Source organism: Macrotis lagotis, chromosome X (genome assembly GCF_037893015.1).
Source record: "Macrotis lagotis isolate mMagLag1 chromosome X, bilby.v1.9.chrom.fasta, whole genome shotgun sequence".
In the NCBI taxonomy this organism is placed as follows: Eukaryota; Metazoa; Chordata; class Mammalia; order Peramelemorphia; family Peramelidae; genus Macrotis; species Macrotis lagotis.
The window spans coordinates 93,788,327-93,808,762 of NC_133666.1; the positions used below are offsets into that span (position 1 = coordinate 93,788,327).

The 20,436-nt window shown below is 33.7% G+C and overlaps 1 protein-coding gene across 1 annotated transcript in view; it reads left to right on the forward strand.

Moving 5' to 3' along the window:
- Positions 1-20,436, forward strand: part of AUH (AU RNA binding methylglutaconyl-CoA hydratase) — a 164,162-nt gene that overhangs the window by 117,507 nt on the left and 26,219 nt on the right. The window contains exons 7-8 of the mRNA XM_074200718.1: positions 1,796-1,983; positions 14,841-14,891. Of these exons, the coding sequence (XP_074056819.1) occupies positions 1,796-1,983; positions 14,841-14,891 (239 nt within the window). The remainder of the gene's footprint in view (positions 1-1,795; positions 1,984-14,840; positions 14,892-20,436) is intronic.

Genomic DNA, 20,436 nt, shown 5'->3' on the forward strand with positions numbered 1-20,436 from the left:
ATGAATTTCACTATTTATAACAGTGATGGGAATGCCTAGTAATACACCGTTATATTCATATATAAATGAATGAACATTCATATAAATTGAATACCATATATATATATATGAATATAATAATGTATTGCATCATATTTTATTTTATGTTATCTATATGAATTATATGTATACACTCATATGAAATGTTACATTTATATTTCTTCTAATTGTTTATTAAATTTCTAGTTCTATGAAAAATTTTTTTCTTCAATTTTCAGTGGAATAAAACTTTCTTCAAATGAAGATCAATGGAAGCCTGTTGAATTTTCCCTACAATAAAAATTCTATTTTTATTCCTATAATAATGAAATTTATGGAATATTAAATGATCACAAGCATAAAAGCCTTTGTTGATTATAAAGGAAATTTTAAAAGAAATTAAAATTTAAAAAAAAAGTAAAATTCAGTATCTTAGATCTCAACTGCCTGAACACAATGAAAGGCAAAGGAGTAGTACACAACACTCCAATTATAGTGCTGATAATTATTATTTTCTTTACAACAATGGGAGAAGAGGGGTAAAAAGAACAGCTAGTTGCCCTGTAGTCAGTATTGCCTGAGTTCAAAAATCTACCCTTAGATATTCACTAGCTCTGTGGCCCTGTACTATTCTTTGCCTCAGTTTTCTCATCTATGAAATGAGGATCATAATAGCATCCCATTTCATAGCATTTTTTGAAGATCAAATAAAATAATATTTATAAAGCATTTACCACAATGCCTTGTATTTAAGTGCTTAATAAGTCTTTAATAAATGCTTGTGCCCCTCCCCTTCTTTGAGAGAAAATATGATCATAGAATATGACAGAAAGAAAAACACCTATAGATCATTAATGTTAATGGAATTAAATCACCTACAAAAATGAAGATGAATCAATGATGTCATTTATAGGAGATTCACATGTTCACATGTCAATTAAAATGCTTTAAATAAATCCAGAAAAACAGAGGTAGAAATGAGGGTTTCAAATAAAATGAGTGAAAAGTTCATGATTAAAAAAAGATAGACAGGGAAATTGTATTATGCCTTAAACCACCATCTATGATAAAAATCAATGAAAAATACTGTGTTTGAGTACTTAACAAATGGCAAAGTATTTAAATTTCTAATTTAAGTATCCAAAAAAATGTTAATTGAACTACAAAGAGTAGTTGATAGCATAATAGTTATTCGGAACTTTAATTTGTTCTTTTCAGATTTAGATAAATATAAGAAAAATACAAAGAAAGAAGTTAAAGATCTGAATAAAAGGTTTCAAGAGTTTGATATAATAAACCTGTTGCCTGTTAAATGGAAATCTCATATAAAATTTACATATTTCTCACCTTGCATGTAATTTTTACCAGTCTCAATCATCATGTGCTGATTAGTTTTATAAAACATTTTTTCCCTCTTTCATAGAAAATTCTTTTCCAGGAAGAAAAGTTTATCTTAGTAGTAGAGTTAGAAGGGACATTTTAGAGATGTAAATCTAGAAACAAAAAATAGCAATGAAAATTTTATATTGAAACAGAACTCTATAATCTTGTATTTAAAAATTTGTATCGGGGTGGCTAGGTGGCGCAGTGGATATAGTATCGGCCCTGGAGTCAGGAGGACCTGAGTTCAAATGTGACCTCAGACACTTAATAATTACCTAGCTGTGTGTGGCCTTGGGCAAGCCACTTAACCCAATTGCCTTGCAAAAAAAAAAAAACCTAAAAAAAAACTTGTATCAAATCATTGCTTGTATTTTCTGTTTTATTCATGTAACAGGAGGAACACAGAGATTACCTCGTGCCATTGGTATGGCTCTGGCAAAGGAAATGATCTTCTCTGCTCGTGTATTAGATGGCCAGGAAGCAAAATCAATTGGATTGATCAGCCATGTTTTAGAACAGAATGAAACAGGGGATGCTGCCTACAGGAAGGCATTAGCCCTAGCAAGAGAATTTTTGCCACAGGTATTTCTGGTTATAATTTGTTGTTGTTTTATATTAGATAAAATAATTAATAAAAATAGCAAACAAATTTACTGGGAATGTGAGCTCACTAAAAGAAAAGTTCTTTTAAGTTGTGAAATAGATGATGTGTCAGTTTAACAAAAAATTCTATTTCTCTCTTGTGATCTTACTCTTTCATTTTTTTCCTCTCATTATTCAATACACATACCTTATACTTTAAGATATTAATATTCTCATTTTCATAAAAAGGAACAGATGATTTTAGTAAGATTTAAAATTTAATATCCTGTTCTACCTACTCATGATGAAATTCATTAATTCTTCAATTGGTTCTTGGAGTTTTGTTTATTGGCTTCATATTCTAAATATTAATATTAAATCTGCATAAATTTTAATTATTCAGTTTTTAAAGAAACTACATGTATTTGTGTTTTCCTTATTATAGCAATTTGTTGATACACAGTCATTATTTGGCACACCCTCTAAAATGACCCCTAACTTCTATCTTTGTAGAAATTGTAATTGGTTCAAAAACGTAACACTAAATAGAAAATATTTAATAAAAAGAAATGGTACAGTACACCCAATGATTTTTTCAAAGCTTTGTATATTACTTCACTACTATCTCTGAGGAAGAAGTATCCTTATTCCTTAACAAATTGTATCCTTTCTTACTCTTTCTGGGGCTTTTTTCCTCCATAATTTCCCTTTCCATACTTTTCTGGAGTCTCCAGAACTTTTCTACCACCTACCTAATTTTAAAAAGTTTTTATTGAAGAAATAGATAATTGATTTGCTTTTTTAGTGAGAGCTCTGCTATCTTGGCTTTGTTTACTAAAGCATTTAGTAAATCCACAGTGGGTCACATAAAATCGCTCTATGGCGTTTGGGATACATTTTGGACAGCCCTGGTCTATATCTTTATATTGGTATAGAAGACTCTCTGTATTTATTCTGGCTTACTTTTTTTAGCTTTTTCATACTGCTTCTCACATGTATTTTTGTCTGTAGCAAAATAGACTATTAGTTATTCCCTGTATATTCTACTTGCTTTCCATATCTCCATGCTGTCTCTCTCTTTTTTTTAGGTTCTTTTTGGTTTGTTTGGTTTTTTGCAAGGCAAATGGGGTTAAGTGGCTTGTCCAAGGCCACACAGCTAGGTAATTATTAAGTGTCTGAGGCCGGATTTGAACTCAGGTGCTCCTGACTCCAGGGCCGGTGCTCTATCCACTGCACCACCTAGCCACCCCCATGCTGTCTCTTAATGTTTTTTCTTCACTTTGAATACCAATAACTGATGATTATATGTATTGCTATAAAATATTCAGTGTTTTTCTTTTGAGCTTCAATAATCCTGTGAGGTAGAAAATTTTTGGTGGAGGGACTGAGCATTGTAAGTAACAGATCTGAGTGAAGAAACATATTGCCTCTATGAGTCTACTCATTGATCAACAAACATTTATTAAATGCCTGTTACATGCCACGCACTATCTAAATATACCTTTGGAATATAAGCAGTAGCAGAAAGAGAAAGAAGTCATTAGCATTTAGTAAAATCTTCTTGCAGAAGGCACAGTTTTAGCTTGGATTTTAACTGAAGGAAGTTCAGAAAATCAGGAGAATAGTATAGAGATTAGGAGGGAGAGAATTTCAGTCCTAGTGAGATGGACAGAACTGGGTCAGATTTGCCCAGAGTTAGGTGATAGAATGTCATATGGAAGACTTAACAGCAAAAAGACCAGGATTACAGAATTGTGGAATATGGGGGTAGGGTGAGAGAGGTTGGAGGGGTAAAGTGTAAGAAGATTGAAAAGTAAGAAAATCCACAAATAACTAGAGTAAATCTCCCTTCCAATTGGACATCCTATATACCAATGATAGGACTGTTTTACCTCATGTGATATTAATAGAGGATGGTTGTTATTCTTAGTAGTTTTCAAAGAGTCTTGCATACTTTTAACATATTCATGGAAGACAATTTATTGAAGGAAGAATCTTTAAGGCAGCTTTTTACTCTACCATATCAAATGCTTTTATGATTCTAAAGACCTAAGATCTTTTATTATCTTTATATACAATTTGTAGAAGTGGAAAAGTAGATCTGTGAATTAATAGTTACTGGGATTTATGTTTATATCTACATATCTACATACATACACATGTATACATGTAAATATATACTTACATACCTATACTTATATGTATGTATGTATATGTGTGTATATATATGTATGTATCTTTTTTGTATCATTAAGGTGATTTTCCTCAGGAACTTAAATCATTTTGTTGCCAGAGAGATTTGGTATCACCAAATTTAAGATTGAAAATTGGTGAAAGTAAATGAATTCATATACATTCCTGGGATTTAAAACTGCTCAGGATTTATTATAGAAGCCTACAAAATGTATAGCTTAAAACTTTTTCTCCTCCTGGAGAAGCAGTAAGAATTTTGAGGACAGTCTAGGCAAGGAGAGAGAGAGACAGAGGATATAGACAGCCATAAGGACTGGTTTAGCTCAGCTACATAGCATAGGGGCCCATTGTTCTACAGTAGGCTTAGGCTAGGAACACATGACCTAAGAAAGATAACCATCCTTGCAAGGTGAAGATAAAGTGAAGAAGAGCAAAAATGGGGTGCTGCTTCTTTTAAATGCACTTCTGTAATGGGTTGGTCAAGAGTAGCACTTGGGGTGTGGTTTAGCACCTGGTTCCAGATATTCTCCAATAGGTAAGCTATTGGTCCTTCCTGTCCCAATGTGCATGACCTCTAAGTCTAACATGTCATTTCCTGTCACACCAGCACAAGCCTAACCCATCAGTAGCTAAGGTCAGGTAGCTAGAAACCAGAAGCTGGAGGAAGGGGAACAGAAGCTGGGGAAAGGGAATAAACCAAGGCTACTCCCATCCTGTAATGGAGTCACTTTGAACAACAGAGTTCCCCAGATAGGCACAAATAATATTTTTCCTTCCACAAAATTTGTTTCTAATCACAACCCTGTATCAATTTGATCTTTGAAGTATCTTGACAATCACCTCCATAATAAATATCTTTAAATTGTATTTGATCCAGTTCAGCTTTTTATTCTCATCTCTGTTTTCTTATTGGCATTTCTTACTTCTTCATTGCATAAAGGAAATATATTAAAACCTAAATGTGGTAATTCCATTATCTTTTGTGGTGAAGGCTTTGTTACAAAAATCTTGATAAGATTTATTTCACATTTTATTTGTTGTCCTTCCACTTTGGATTGTCAGCATAATTTATTTGTCTCTGAATTTTCTGCAAAGTTGGAAAACAACTTTGTTTGTCCACTTCATTACTGCTTGCTATTTTTAAGAATATTTTGGATAGAATGTTCAGAAAACCCACCAAAAGGGACTTCCAACCAAGATGACAGAGAGAAGATAGGTACTGTGCTAAGGTCTCTTGATCTTCCCTCATATATAATATGAAACAAGCCTCTTAACAGAAATTTGATCAACAAAATCCAGAAAAAGAAGCTAAGAGAAGAACATCTACCTCAAGGTCTGTCTTCGGAGATCATGGATGAGCCGGGGCCAGAAAGCAGAGAACCTGGCAGGAAGGGTGAGACCCGGACTAACCTAGGAAAAGCCTTGTGGGAGCTGCGGTCCAAGAGCCAACTGGGGTGTGGAGGATTTGGCTGTGGGACTGACTGTCTGGGGCACTCCCACATGGCTAGAGGGCAAGTTCCAGTGTGGAGAGTTGCAGACATCAATCAGCTGGGCTTCTGTGATCTGGAGGACCTTAGACTCCATATCTTCATTTCAGGTGAACCCTCTTCCCAGAACAAACACAGTAACAGTGCCCCCTGCTCAGGCGTGGGCAGCAGAGCTCCCTCAACTGTGAATAGAGAGAATAATTACCTTGGCCCCGGGCATAGCCTGCATTATTCAAGAATAAAAATATTCAGCAGCACCACCCACACCGTCCAGGCCAATGGAAAGGGTCTCAAAGCAAGGTCACAGACACTCCAGAGAAGGCAATCAGCACCCCCTACTGGCCCAGCCCACTTGGAATTAATAAACTCAGTGAGTAAAGCTTCTAGGGATCCCAACACCAAATCTCTGTGAACCAGACCCACCCCTCAACACAAGATCTTAGGAAAATGAAGAAAGTTTAGTGGAAAAGGAGGTCCACAGAAAAATACCCAGAAAGTAAAGACCTTAACTCAGAGAGATCTGTGACCTCTGAGGAGAATATAATTTGTCTCCAGCCAAGAAAGACTTCCTTGGGGAGGCTAGGTGGCACAGTGGATAAAGCACCAGCCCTGGAGTCAGGAGTTCCTGGGTTCAAATCTGGTCCCTGACACTTAATAATTACCTGGCTGTGTGGCCTTGGGCAAGCCACTTAACCCTATTTGCTTTGCAAAAACCTAAAAAAAAAAAAGGAATACATTGATCCCCTCCAGAAAGGGATCCCAAAATGAAAATACCATTGTGGCCACATATTCCAGAACTATCAGATAAAAGAGAAAATCCTGCAAGCATCCATAAAGAAACAATGTAGATACTAGGGAGCCACAGTAAGGATTACAAAGGACCTGGCTGGATTAGCATTAAGGGATCTAAGGACCCAGAATGCAATATTCCAAAAAACAAGGGAGCTTGGAATGCAGCCAAGAACTCAGAATGATTTAAAAACAATACCTCCTTAAAAAAGGGAGACAGTGAAGAGATGGGAAGATGAAGGAGACTGAACGGGTAAATCTCATTACATTAAGAGGTACAAAGGACCTATTGCAATAGAGGGGAAGAAGGGAGGAGGTGAGAATAACCTGAATCTTACTGTCATCAGATTTGGCTTAAAGTTAACATACATACACTCAGTTAAGTTAAGAAACTTATTTTACTTTCCAAGTATTAAAGGGGCCAGAGAGGATGGGAGGAAAAGGGGAACTTGCAGAAGGAAGGGAAGGAATAAGGGGCAAAGGGAAAGGTAAAAGAAAGGGGAGGGGGTGAACATAGGAGGGCAAACACACTAAAGGTGGTGGTATTCAGAAACAAAATACCAGGGAATATGGATAAAGTGGAAAAAATACAAACAGAGGAATGATAACATAGAGGGCAATAAAGAGTTAGTGATTATAACTTTGGATGTGAATGGGATTAACTCTCCCTTAAAACATAAGTGAATAGCAGAGTGGATTAAAAACCAGAATCCTACAATATGCTGCTGACAAGGAACTCATCTGAAGCAGAGTAAAGGTATAGAGTAAAGGTAAAAGGTTGGAGCAAAATATATTTGCTTCAGCTAAAGTGAAAAAAGCAGGGGTAGCAATCTTTCTCTCAGACAAAGCAGCTGCAAAAATAGATATTGTTAAAAGAGATGAGGAAGGAAACTATATCCTCCTGAAAAGTACTATAGACAATAAACTAATTTCAATACTACATATATAAGCACTCAGTGGAATAGCATCCATATTCTTAGAGGAGAAGTTGAAGGAATTACAGGAAGACACAGACAGCAAAACTCTACTGGTGGGAGACCTCAACCTCCCACTCTCAGATTTAGATAAATCTAACCATAAAATAAACAAGAAGGAAGTTAAGGAGGTAAATAGATTGTTAGAAAACCTAGACATGATAGACCTATGGAGAAAATTGAATGGGCATAGGATATAAAGGGATATACTTTTTTTTTTCCTACAGTACATGACATTCACGCAAAAATTAACCATGTACTAGGGCATAAAAACCTAATAATAATTGCAGAAAGGCAGAAGTAGTGAATACCTCTTTCTCACATCATAATGCAATAAAAATCATATGCAATATTGGGCCAGGGAGATATAGACCCAAAACTAATTAGAAGCTTAATAACCTCATTTTAAAGGATGAGTAGATCAAACACCAAATTATAGAAAGAATTAGTTATTTCATCCTAGATAATGACAGTAATGAGTCAACATACCAAAGCCTATGGTATACACTCAAGGCAGCTGTCAAGGTATATATTATATCTTTAAAAGCTTACACAAATAAATTAGAGAAAGAGGAAATCAATAAACTAAATTGCAATTAAAAATAAAGAACAAATCAAAAACCACCAATTAAATACCAAATTAGAAATTCTAAAAATTAAAGGAGAAATTAATAAAATTGAACATAAGAAAACTGTTGAACTAATAAATAAAACCAAGAGCTAATTTTATGAAAAAACCAATAAAATGATAAATCTCTGGTCAATTTGATTTAAAAAAGAGAAAGAAGAAAACCAAATTGCTAGTATCATAAATGAAAAAGGTGAACTCACCACCATTGAGGAGGAAATTAATAATTCAGTATTGTTTTATCCAACTCTGCCAGACAGTTTGATAATCTAAGTGAAGTGGAAGAATATTTACAAGAATATAAGTTGCCCAGGTTAAATGAAAAGGAAATTAAATTCCTAAATAACTATCTCTGGAAAAGAAATTCAACAAGTCATTGAACTCTCCACAAAAAAATCTCCAGGTCTAGAAGGATTCACAAGTGAATTCCATCAAACATTTAAGGAACAATTTGTTTCAATTCTCTTTAAACTCTTTGGAAAAAATAGGTGAATACAGAACTCTGCCTAACTCTTTTCTATGACACCTATATGGTGCTAATACCTAAACCAGGAAGAATTAAAAATAGAAAGAAAATTATAGACCTATCTCCCTGATGAATATAGATATAAAAAATATTAAATAAAATATTAACAAAATGATTATAGCAAGTTATCACTAGGATAATTCATTATAACCAAGTAGGATTTATTCCCAGGAATGCAGGATTATATTAGGAAAACTGTAAACCTATCAGAAATCATGATTATATCAATAGATGCTGAAAAAGCTTTTGACAAAATACAGCACCCATTCCTACTAAAAACACAAAAGAGAGTGTAGGAATAAATGGATTGTTCCTTAGAATAGTAAGCAGTATCTATCTGAAACCATCAACAAGAATTATGTGCAATAGGGATAGGTTAGAGGCATTACCAATAAGATCAGGGGTGAAACAAGGATGCCCATTATCACTACTACTATTCAATATTGTATTAGAAATGTTAGCTTCAGCAATAAGAGAAGAAAAAGAAATTGAAGGAATTAGAACTGGGAAGGAAAAGACAAAACTCTCACTCTTTGCAGATGACATGAGGGTATACCTAGAGAATCCCAAAAAAATTATCTAAAAAACTGCTAGAAATAATTAGTAACTTTAGTAAAGTCACAGGATATAAAATAAACCCTCATAAATAATCAATATTTCTACATGTGACTAGCAAGATGCAGCAGAAAGAGCTCGAAAGAGAAATCCCATTCAACGTGACTTCAGACAATATAAAATATTTGGAAGTCTACCTGCCAGGGCAGACTTAGAAACTTTTTTTTTTTAGAAATGAACATTAATCCCTAGTAAATTAACTTTTTTTTTGGTTTTTGCAAGGCAATGCAGTTAAGTGGCTTTTCCAAGGGCACACAGCTAGGTAATTATTAAGTGTCTGAGACCGGATTTGAACCCAGGTACTCCTGACTCCAGGGCCAGTGCTATATCCACTGCACCACCTAGCCACCCCCTTGGAAACTTTTTGAAAATAATTACAAAATACTTCTCACACAAATAAAATCAGATTTGAATAACTGGGCAAATATCAACTGCTCATGGATAGACCAAGCTAATGTAACAAAAATTGCAATTCTACCTAAATTGAACTATTTATTTAGTGCCCTACCAATCAAAATTCCAAAAAATTACTTTAATCATTAGAAAAAATGTAAGTAAATTCATATGGAGAAATAAGTCGAGAATTTCCAGGGATTTAATGGGGAAAAAGCATAAAAGAAGGTAACTTAGCCCTACCAGATCTAAAATTATATTATAAAGCATCAGTCATCAAAACTGTCTGGTATTGGCTAAGAAATAGTGATGGATCGATGGAATAAACTAAGTGGAATAGCAGAAAATGATTATAATAATCTGCTTTTTGATAAACCCAAAGAGTTCAGCTATTGGGATAAAAACTCTCTTCAATAAAAACTGCTGGGAAAATTGGAAGTTAGTATGGAAGAAACTTGGATTAGACCAATACCTCACTCCCTATTCCAAGAGAAGATCAAAATGAATACAGGGTGTAGACATAAAAAGCAATATTATAAGCAAACTAGAAGATCAAGGAATAGTTTATCTGTCAGATGTATGGAAAAGGAAGCAGTTTATGACCAAGGAAGAGATGGAGAACATCATTAAAAACAAACTAGACAATTTCAATTACACTTAATTAAAAAGTTTTTGCACAGATAAGACTACTATAACCAGGATCAAAAGAAATGTAGTAAATTGGAAAACAATTTTTACAACTAGTATTTCTAAGGACTCATTTCTAAAATATACAGAGAACTAAGTCAAATTAAAGAAAAAGTCATTCCCCAATTGACAAATAGTCAAAGGATATGCAAAGGCAATTTACAGATGAGAAAATCAAAGAGATCCATAGTCATATGAAAAATTTCTCTAAATCATCTACTTATTAGAGAAATGCAGAGTAAAGTGTCTCTGAGGTACCACCTCACACCTCTCAGACTGGCCAGTATGACCAGAAAGGACAATGATCAATGTTGGAAGGTTTGTGGGAAATCTGGGACACTAATACATTGTTGGTGGAGCTGTGAACCCATACAACCTTTCTGGAGAGCAATTTGGAATTATAACTATAGGGCAACAAAACTGTGCATATCCTTTGATCCAGCAATGCCACTACTGGGTCTATAGCCTGAAGAGATTATGAAAAAGGATAATAACATCAGTTGTACAAAAATACTCATAACAGCCCTGTTTGTAGTAACTAAGAACTGGAAATCAAGTGAATGTTGTAAATCGTGGTATATGTATGTAATGGAATACTATTGTTCTGTTAGAAACCAGGAGGTATGGGAATTCAGGTAAATCCGGGAGAATTTGCATGAACTGATGCTGAGTGAGATAAGCACAACCAGAACATTGTATACCCTAAAAGCAACATGGGGTGATGAGCAACCTTAATGGTCTTGCTCATTCCATCAGTGCAATAATCAGGCACAATTTTGGGTTATCTGCAATAGAGAATACCATCTGTATCCAGAGAAAGAATTAAGGAGTTTGAACAAAGACCAAAGACTATTACCTTTAATTTAAAAAAAATAAATAAAAATAAAATTATCTTATTTTGTAATTTTGCTATCTCTTATACTTTATATTTCTTCCTTAAGGATATGCTTTCTTTCTCCTCACACTCTACTTAGATCATTGCATACCACAAAAACAATGTAAAGCCTAACATACTGCCTTCTGTGGGGGATGGGGGAAGGAAGTGAGAATATGAGGAAAATTGTAAAATGTAAAATAATTAAATTTAATAATAAATAAATAACATTTTGTTTATGATCTTCACATACAAAATTTATTTTTTTAATTTATTTTTATTAAAGATATTATTTGAGTTTTACAATTCCCCCCATCTTACTTCCCTCACCCTGCCCCCACGGAAAGCAATCGGTTACTCTTTACTTTGTTTCCATGTTGTACCTTGATCCAAATTGGGTGTGCACATACAAAATTTCAAAGTTGGAAATAAATTCATTGCTCAAAAAGAATTCCCTTTATAACATTTGACAAGTGGTCATCTAGATTTTGCTTAAAAGACTTAAAAGTGATGAGGAAACTCATTACCTCATGAAGTAACCCTGTTAAATTTTTTGATACTTCTAAATTCTTTTTAAAGATTGTTTAAGGAAATAATTTTCTTAGAGGAACTCTAACAATTTTCCTCCCTACAAGTGAATTTATATGCTTAACTTTTATTTTCCTTGTCTGTCATGTTTTTCTGTTTGACCAGGAAATCAAGTGCTTGCTAGAATCAGAATTTCTAAAATCAATTGTGGTCATCTATTTATATCATTTGAATTTTTAGGAAATGATGGTAGTCTCTACTATCTTCCACATCTTTTGGCAACAGCAGCTTGTTAAATAGATTCATTTGGAGTTCCCTTTGTTTCATACCTTTTTCCTTTCTATTCTTCTCATTTGAAATTTATTTTGATATTTGCTTTAGAAGGTCAGTGGTGTAATTTAAAATGATGCTCACATCAGTGAGTAGTTATTTTCTACTTATTAATATATAAGCAGTTTCACTTTTATTATGCTATTTAGTGCTCATCAGTTCCTTTGCCTCTTCACTCTCAAGTTTTTCATAGAATTTCTTTACTTCTATATCTTCTTCAATAAATGTTGACACTTAAGCAATGATTATCTTTATGGTAACTTTCTTTTGCCTATGCTTGTCATGAACCCTGAACCAAATGTCATTTCTTTTTGCCTTTGGTTGCATGATAAAACCTAGTATTCCAGTTCCTTTTTTTTCCTCTCTCTAAGGAAACCTATACGAAATCCTTCCATTTGTCTTCCTTATGGGTACTGGTTTCATTTATGTTAAAAGTGTCAAAATTTATGTGATTTGATAAGTACTATAATAATTCATTTGTTGAACTGAAAAAAAGATCTCATGTTTAAAAAACAACTGTAAAACATGTATAGACAATCTAAAACTATATAATTACTAGAATCATCTGTCACCATTTTTTGCTGCTTTGGAACTACAACTGCCAAAGGTAAGGGGTTCTTGTAGATTTAGGCTGTTTTATAGTTTGGTGACTTGCAAGACTATGTTCCAGTGAAGATTTTTTAAAAAAGATTTTGAAACATGTATAAATTTCTAAAGAAAATTGCATTTATTAATGTTAACCAATGAAATTTGAGATGGAAAAAGGAAAACCTAACGTTTATATGATTATTCTTTTAAAAATAGAAAAACCTTTTTTAATATGGTATTCATCCATTTCATATCTATATTGATTCACCCCAAAGTGTTTAAAATTCTAAACTTTTACCTGAGAAGAGAGAATAATAGATAAGTTGAAGTTTAGGTTTGTTTATCATGGAAGTTAAATCAGACATGATTTCTAGGCAAATTTCTTTTTAAATTTTATTTTATGCAAAAATATAAAACTGGAGTTTTTATGGAAGTTATGACAGTGAAACAAGGGATGATGAAAAGGGAATAAAGATTATTTTCCTTATATTTTTCCTAAAATAAGAATTATTAAATTATCCCTGGAAAAATTATTTGGGTTACAAGTTTAGTTAGCATAGTACCTCTTATAAATCAGAAATTCCAATAACTATACCTAACAGATACTGACACAATTTGACTACAACTTGTAACTGCAATCAAGAATCTGATTTTTTAGGTGTGAGAATTCTCTCCATCTAATGCAAAATAACACATCATCTTTAAATTGTTAAGTAAATCCTAGAGGGCAAAATGAAGTTCAAAGAGATTAAGGGACTTGCTGTAGTCACCTCACTTGTAATTGTCAGAAGTGAAATTTGAATGTAGGTCTTTTTTTTTTCCAAAGCTGCTTCTCATTCATATAATAATGCATTAGGAAATTATCTTTGAAAAAAATTATTTTAGTTATTTGATACTTAAAGAGAATCAGATTAGCATGGCATTTAACAATGGATTAATAAGAATTTCTAGGAGATAAAAATACCTTTTTTATTTTTATTTTTTATTTTATTTTTTGAAAAAAATACCTTTTTTGTAGGAAAGTAAAACACTTCCTTAGAAGTGTTTACAAAAGATTCAAGTAGACCACACATTACCTGATCATTTATAAGCACTCTTTAACCTATTAGGGAAAAAAAAAACCCAAACTACAAATGTGATAGTTTTCTCCTAGGAAATTGTTTACATGGTGGTAATACTTTTAGTGCCCTAAAAGAGCATTCCTAGCCTTTCTCCATTTTTTATTCTCACTAACTTCTTTATGTAGTATTTCAGGACAAAATGTGGTGATAGTATTTATTTTATTAATACATCTTATTTAGTATTGATGCTATTAAGAGGAAAAATGCCAAATTAAAGTGAACTATTAGTGTTTTGGTAAAATATGCCTAAATTCCATCTTTTTTTTTTTTTTTAGTTTTTGCAAGACAGTGGGGTTAAGTAATTTCCCCAATGTCACACAGCTAGGTAATTATGTGTGTGAGATCAGATTTGAACTCAGGTCCTCCTGACTTCAGGCTTGTGTTCTATCCACTGAGCATCTAGCTTCCCCAAATTCCATCTATATAATACTTCTTTTTTTTAGATTTTTCAAGGCAGTGGAGTTAAGTGGCTTGCCCAAGGCCACACGGGTAATTATTAAGTGTCTGAGGTCGGATTTGAACCCAGGTACTCCTGACTCCAAGGCCGGTGCTCTATTCACTGCTCCATCTAACCGCCCCCTATATAATACTTTCAAGCTCCTTTCTAAATTTTTATTGGAACAAGTTTTTTTTCATTTAAAATATCAATAACATTGCATCTAAATAATTATAACCATTAATTATTATGTATATTTATAACTAAAAGAGTCTATAATTCACTAATAGTATCTTACAGGTTGTTTGTCCTTCATTCTCAAAGAAGATCATGTCATCAGGAAGGTGATCCCATGATATGCAAATAAATTAGATTTTAGTGAGGTGTGTTGTGCTAAGGCACCAGCCTCACTTTCTCCTCCAGAGAGAGGGTCCAGTGACCAGATATGGATCCACTGGAGATCACTCTGAATGTGAGGCAATTGGGGTTAAGTAACTTGTCCAGGGTAACACAAGCTAGTATTTGTCAAGTCTCTGAGACCTAATTTAAACCCAGGTACTGGTGCTCAATCCAGTGAACCAGCTCACAGGTATTATTATTATTGTGTATGATTTAGATTTTATTAAAGTAGGAATCATTTGCACAGATATGCATCTAAAAATCTCTTTTTCTTCCTTATGAATTTTAGGGGCCTGTAGCAATGAGAGTGGCAAAACTCGCCATTAATCAAGGCATGGAGGTAAGTTCATTGGAGTCTTTATTGTAGGAAACAGTTTAGTGACGATTATAAAAATAACATATTCTTTAAGGTCTATAAGTTATTTTTCCCTTTTGAAATTATATCAGCTTGAAAAATTCAGGTCAAATGTAATGGTGTCAGTTCCAAGATAGGAAAAATAGCATACATCCTTCTTTTCTGTTAAATACTATTTAACCATAAAAGTGAATAATATCATATTAGATATAATCACCATGATCATATTAGGCAGTTTAGTCTAAAATTTTCTTGGAAAATAATGTTCTATAGATTGTGGGGAGGAGTCATTTGAATGCTTGGGAAGTAAGTACCTTTGGGTCTAAATGAATTGTTGAAAAGAGGAGAAAACAACACAGTTGATTTGATAATAAGAAAAATATGTGACTTTTTTGTTACTTTATTGTTGATTTGTACTATCAACTGTAGTTTCAATCCTCAAAAATCAACATCATCTCTATCCTCACTACTACTACCTCTTGCTACTACCTCATTTCCTTCAAAACTCCACTCAAGGTCCTAACTTATGTTACCCACTCTCAAACTTCTTGTGCCTTTCCCTTTAAGATTGCCTTCAGTCTTCGCTGCATATAATTTGTATTTACCTAAATATTTCCATGTTTTCTCTCTTGGTATGCTCCTTGATAGATCAAGGACTGTTTTGCACAGAATAGTTCTAGTCACATAAGTTATTAATGAACTTATCCTCTAGAAACTGTGCAACAACTCAAGTGGGTGTGCAGTCAATTAAAAGAGGATGAAAAGATGGATTGAATTCCCATTTTTCTCAGTTAGAAAACCTCAATACACCTTCACCTATTATCAGCCAATACTTCCCAATTCTTTATTTCCTATCTGTACTGACTTCCATCACTGTATGAGCTCCTAGTCTCTTTCTTTTTGTGTTAGGCACTATCTTTAAGTAAATTCTCCCGTTTATTCCAGCAAATTTAAACTCTGGCCCTAGAGACTATGATGGTCACCCTTTGAATAACTCTGGGTTTCTGGGTAATGGACAGTGAGAAGTAGGACAGAATAAATCATGTTGTAGATCTCATTTTTTCCCCATTCCTCTTCTGAAAACTTTTATTTCTGTCACCACCAATCTTGAAGGTTTTCAACATTACTGTTAATCCTCTTTTCTTCCCTTCCACTGATCTTTTATATCCACTGACTTGCCAATATCCTATTATTTCTACCTCAGTATCACATCTCTCATCTCTTTCTATTAATACAGTCTCCATTCTAATTGAGACTCTTTTTTCATCACTTCTCTACTGGAATATTGCAATAGTCTTCTAATTGATCACTTTGTTTCCTTACTCCAATTTATGCTCCAAATAGCCACAAAAGTGACATTATTTAAAATGAAGATTGACTATATTGCTTCTTGATTCTAGAATCATATATGAACTCCTATGTTTGTCATTTAAAGACAACTTGGATCCAACGTATCTTTCTGCTCTTCTCAATGCATTCTACATTTCAGCTGATCTAATTTCCTGACCCCCTTATTATTCCTCATATGTGATTGTCCTTTTCCATTCTCAATACCTCTGCATTAGCTAACCCTATGTCTTTACCTCTACCCTTTAGATCCCTGGTTTCCTTCAGGATTCAGCTTAAGAATCATATTCTAAATGAGACTGCTCCTTATCCCTCCTACTCTTATTTGTATATGTATGTATGTCTGTGTGTGGATATTTATAAGCATGATGATGTATCTAACAAAATACAAGTTCCTTGAGAACAGCCATTCATAGTTTTACAGATACCCTAGAGATCATCAAGTCTAAGCCACCTCATTTTACAGATGAGAATACTAATGTTGGAGAAATTAAGTGACTTGCCCAAGATCACGTAGCTAGTATCTTAATTTGAACTCAAGTCTTCTTAAGTCCATTTTCTACACAGTCTACTACACCTTCTTACTTCCCATTTTTGTCTCTGTGTCTCTAGAACTTGGTATAATTCCTTACTTATAATAAGCATTTAAATGTTTGTTGATGGATCAATTGATCATCGGAGGAAATTTCCAGATATATTAGATCAAAGATTGACTTAGAGATCTATCTGCTTGGTTTCAAGATCCACAAATTTAGCTAAGTCCCCAAATTCATGAAACATGCCATAGAAAAAAAGAAGATATGTATTTTTTAAAAAAATGAGATGAGATTTGCATTATGCTTTTGGACTGTTTTAGGAAAAAATATAAATATTTCACCATGAGAATTTATATGGCAGATGCTTCAAAAATAAACAAAACTTCAAAAATCCTAACCCTCAAATGGTTATATATCAGCATTGTCTCAAATGACAAAAGATTACCATGATTAAACTTTTTCCATTTGTACCTTTACATTTTATAAAACCTCTTTTCTAGGTACCACTTCCCAAATGTATTACCCCCCCCACTAGAATGCAAGCTCCTTAAGGGCAGAGACTATATCTTTTTTGTCTTTAGCACCCAAAGTGCCAGGTAAATAATTAGACCTTAATAATAATTGTTTTTATTCATTCGTTAAAGCTAAGTATCAAAATAAACAGCTCCACATCACTTTATAATAGTGTTAAGGAAGATTTTTCAAAAATAATAAAGCATATGCAATTACACTGCTCTGAGAATATTATTAATATTTTGCTTACCTTATTATTTTAGTGATAGAAAAATTATTTTTATATCATTAATAAAGAAAATGTTCATTTCATTTTTTTGTATTTTTTATGTTTTATATTATACATAGTGGTGTATATTCAGTTTTTAAAACTGACACCAGTGTGCAGTCAAAAATGTTTACAGACCTACTGGCCTAACAGAGGGACGAGATGTTAACCCAGACAGTTATATATTAACACAATAGTTCATGAAAAAGCATTGACTGATAGAAAGGAAAGCTGATTGGGTGAGACAATATTGAGAAGCAAAACACTTTTGAAGATGTCTTTTCATGTCTTTTGAATTCAGGGACGGGGGGTGGGGGAAGGGGAAGGACAAGAGATGTAGTGAAAAACACAGCAACCACAACTGTGAAAAATATTTTAGTTAAGTTTCTTTGATAAAGTTTTCTATTCTCTATAAAGTTCTATATATTTGAGAGGTGAATTAAATCTATAAAAATAAGAGCCATTCCCCAAATGATAAGATATAAACAATTTTCAGACAAAGAAATCAAATCTATCTCTAGTTGTATGAAAAAATGTTCTAAATCATAATTGATTTGGGAAATGCAAATTAAAATACCATAATTTCCATCTCATATCTGTCAGCTTGGTTAATAATTTTGAAGATGAGAAAGAGTACTGGTTTTTTTTAAAAGCTGGGACTGAATTCCACACAGAGACTCTTGCCTGACTCAGTTATAAGGACATGAAAATTTTTTATATTTTACTGTGGCTTTAAAGTAACAAGTAAAGAAATTAGTAAAATTAGCATCAATAAGGAGTAAAATCTAGCAAAGCCTTGAGGAAAGATTAAGTAATGGCAGTTCAAGGCCAGAAGTTGCTGCTTTTGGTAGGGAATTTTGCAAAGTTAAGAAGAAAGTAAGAGCAGCTGGGCTAAGTCAGTAGCAGCAGCCATCTAGGGAATAAGCATCATAAGGAGAGAGCTGCATAAGGTAATCAGAGATAGTTGCAAAATGCTTGCAGTGGGCCGTTAGCAGCAACCATCAAGGGTAAGAGCAGGGTTTATATAAAGGAGCAATGTATGGTTTATGTGCTGGGAAAGTGGTGAGTAATTAGGGGAAGGAGTCGAGATAATTCCTATTATCTCAGTGTAAATCCACTCAGTATCCATTTAGATGGGATAGTCCGAGGCCAGAGAAAGCCTTGCTTACAGATCTTTTAAAACCAGTGAAATCATTTGGTCTGGTGTTGCTAAGGTAACTAACCACAGTCTGGACTCAAAACTCAGTAAATCTAAGGGCTTTTTAGGTATGAATTAATTAAGTGTTTGACCATATAAAGCAGATTAATTTTGAATGACCCATGAATGATGTTATAAATATCCAAATGATGGGCATCTAGGTGGTACAGTTACTAGAGCACTGGTCTTAGAGGCAGGAGGGACCTGAGTACAAATCTGGCCTCAGACAGTTGATGCTCACTAACTTTGTGACCTTGGGTGAGTCACTTAATCCTTGCAAAAACCAAAAAAATTTCAAAAAATCCAAATCTCCCTTGGCAGAAAAAAGATTTCCCAGTTCTGGAATAGTCTTTGGGGTGAGTTTGGGGAAGTAATTGAGTATTTCCATCTCAGTTTCCTTTTTCAGTGAGATAGCCTTGGCATTCCAACTTCAAATATGTTTATTTGAATGTCAAAATATATAGAAAGGAGTGTCCAGTAGCTTTTGGTGTATAGATTCCTGGTGATCCACGATGGGAGTTATTTATCTAGGTAACAGTAGGATGGAAATCAGACATCTACAGGATATTCAAGGTCTTCACAGAAGGAAATGATATTTGGTGTAATATTTTTGTGTCCAATATTTTCCATACTACAATATGTTGCAAAAAGAAAAATGGCAAATGTTGGAGAAATGGGAAAATTGAGACAGTAATGCATTGTTGGTAGAATTGTGAACTAATTCAGTTATCCTGGAGAACAATTTTGAAGTATGCCCAAAGTGCTCTTAATTATGACAATACTACTGCTAGATCTGAATTCAAAAGACATGAAAAGTATAAAGGAAAAGGATCTAAATGTACAAAAGTATTTTTAGCAGTTCTTAAACTGATGCAAAGTGAAGTGAGTGGAGTAAGAGAACGTTGTACGCTGTAGCAACAATACAAGTTCCAAGGCATTTCTAAATAATTTAAAAAGAAAATACTATCCATCTCTAAAGGAAGAATTGATAGCATCTGAATGTAGATTGAAGCATACTTTATTTCGTTTTTCTTAGGTCTTTGGTGGGGGGGGGGGGGGGGTATTTCTTTCTCACCATGGCCAGTATGGGAATATATTTTGTATGACTGCACATGTATAACCTATATCAAATTGTTTGCCTTCGCAATGAAGGGTGAAGGAAGGCTGAGAGGAAGAGAATTTGGAACTCAAATTTTTAAAAAATGAATATTAAAAATTGTTTTTATATGTAATTGGGAAAAATTTTGAAAAGTAAAAAACCCAAACAATAACTTAACTTGGGACATCCTGAATTTGAGCCTTAGGTGGAGATATATTGTAGTTAATTAGATTTGAAAACAGACATTTGAAATTGTTGTTCATTCTCCATTCTCAAAGAGGACCAATGACATCAGTAAGTAAGTCACATGATCTAAAATTGAATTAGAATTAAATGACTCAGATAATGTCATCAGTCTGTGTGGTATCAGAACCATATGTTACAGCGTTGTGTTACAGCCTCCTTAAATGGAGGCATCTGATGTCCTTCTGCATCTTTTGAGTCTATTCCTAAGGGACTTTTCCAGCTCAGGTGACTTGTTGAGATCTTCTCTTCTGGTAACTTCTTAACATACCATTATACTCAGACCAAACCACATAAGACAATAGAATTCTGGAGCTTATTACAAC